At 30.3% G+C, this 1,202-nt stretch overlaps 1 protein-coding gene across 1 annotated transcript in view; it reads right to left on the reverse strand.

Annotated features, from left to right (window-relative positions):
- The window catches only part of LOC105821316 (disintegrin and metalloproteinase domain-containing protein 32-like), a gene marked incomplete at its 5' end in the record, with an annotated part of 177,515 nt that overhangs the window by 161,249 nt on the left and 15,064 nt on the right, over positions 1-1,202 (reverse strand). Inside the window, 2 exons of the mRNA XM_012658013.1 lie at positions 802-968; positions 1,163-1,195. Of these exons, the coding sequence (XP_012513467.1) occupies positions 802-968; positions 1,163-1,195 (200 nt within the window). The remainder of the gene's footprint in view (positions 1-801; positions 969-1,162; positions 1,196-1,202) is intronic.

The raw sequence follows: 1,202 nt of genomic DNA on the forward strand, positions 1-1,202 counted from the left end.
CAGATGTTAGCAAAAGGAAAGAAATAATAGATAAGAGCAGATATAAATAAAATAGGAACTAGAAAAACAAAAGAGCAACAATATGAAGAGTTGGGTTTTTGAAAACAGAAAAAAACTTACAAATCTTTAGCTAGAGTAACAAAGAAATAAGAAAAAGACTCATATAAATAAAATCAGAAGTGAAAGTAAAGACATTATAACTGACACCACAGAAATTCAAAGAATTATAAGACACTGCTATGAAAATTATATGCCAAAAATTGGATAAACTTGAAGAAATGCATAAATTCCTAAACACATACAACCTACTAATAAATAGAATCAAAAAAATAGAATTCGAGTGCAGATATCTTTTTTGTAGAGTGTCTTTTGTTCTTTTGGGATGGACATGCTTGAAGCTCTGACTCGGGAGTGGGGGAGGGAGGGGCAAGGGCAATATACGTAACCTAAACATTTGTACCCCCATAATATGCTGAAATAAAAAAAAAGAGTACTGGCTCTGGAGCTACAAACTGTGAGTTCAAACCTTAGAAATACCACTAGACCCAAGAGTCTTAAAATGGCTTAATCTCTTAAAACTCTCCATCTCCTCAATTTAAAAGGTTGATAAGCACAGAAATAAATGTTAGTAATCTTTTTCCTTGCCTGACAACCAGAAAGTGAGCACGAGGCCTACATAAAGCACATAATGAATAATTAAAGTGTGGATAGTCAGAAATGAATAACAATTCTGTAAATTAATCTATATCATTATCACAGATTTTTGTTTTCTTTGTAGGAATACTGAAACATTATTCTTACATAAATAGATATGCAATATCATGAGGCCTTAGGGTGAGATAAGACTGTTTCCATTTTAAAAATCTATATAATAATTCATCTGCCTCACCAACTGTAGAAATTTTATTTTTATCTGACCAGAACTCCAGTGATGACAGCACAACAGTAACTTTAAATTGGGTGAACATCTAAAAACAGAAGAGATAAATACATGCAAAATTAATGTCATGTTATTTTATAATAACCTAGAAATTAATACAATGTTTTCACAATTCCACACTCAGTTTATATCAATGACTTAATTATCAGAAACAACACATCTAGTTAATGCAAATTATAATTCAGAAACAAAGAATTTTTTATATGATAAAAAAATACTTACTGAATTTACAAGGCCAATAATTTCGATGACTTTCTTTGTT

The sequence above is a fragment of the Propithecus coquereli genome, unplaced genomic scaffold, assembly GCF_000956105.1.
Source record: "Propithecus coquereli isolate 6110/MARCELLA unplaced genomic scaffold, Pcoq_1.0 Scaffold568, whole genome shotgun sequence".
Classification (NCBI taxonomy): Eukaryota; Metazoa; Chordata; class Mammalia; order Primates; family Indriidae; genus Propithecus; species Propithecus coquereli.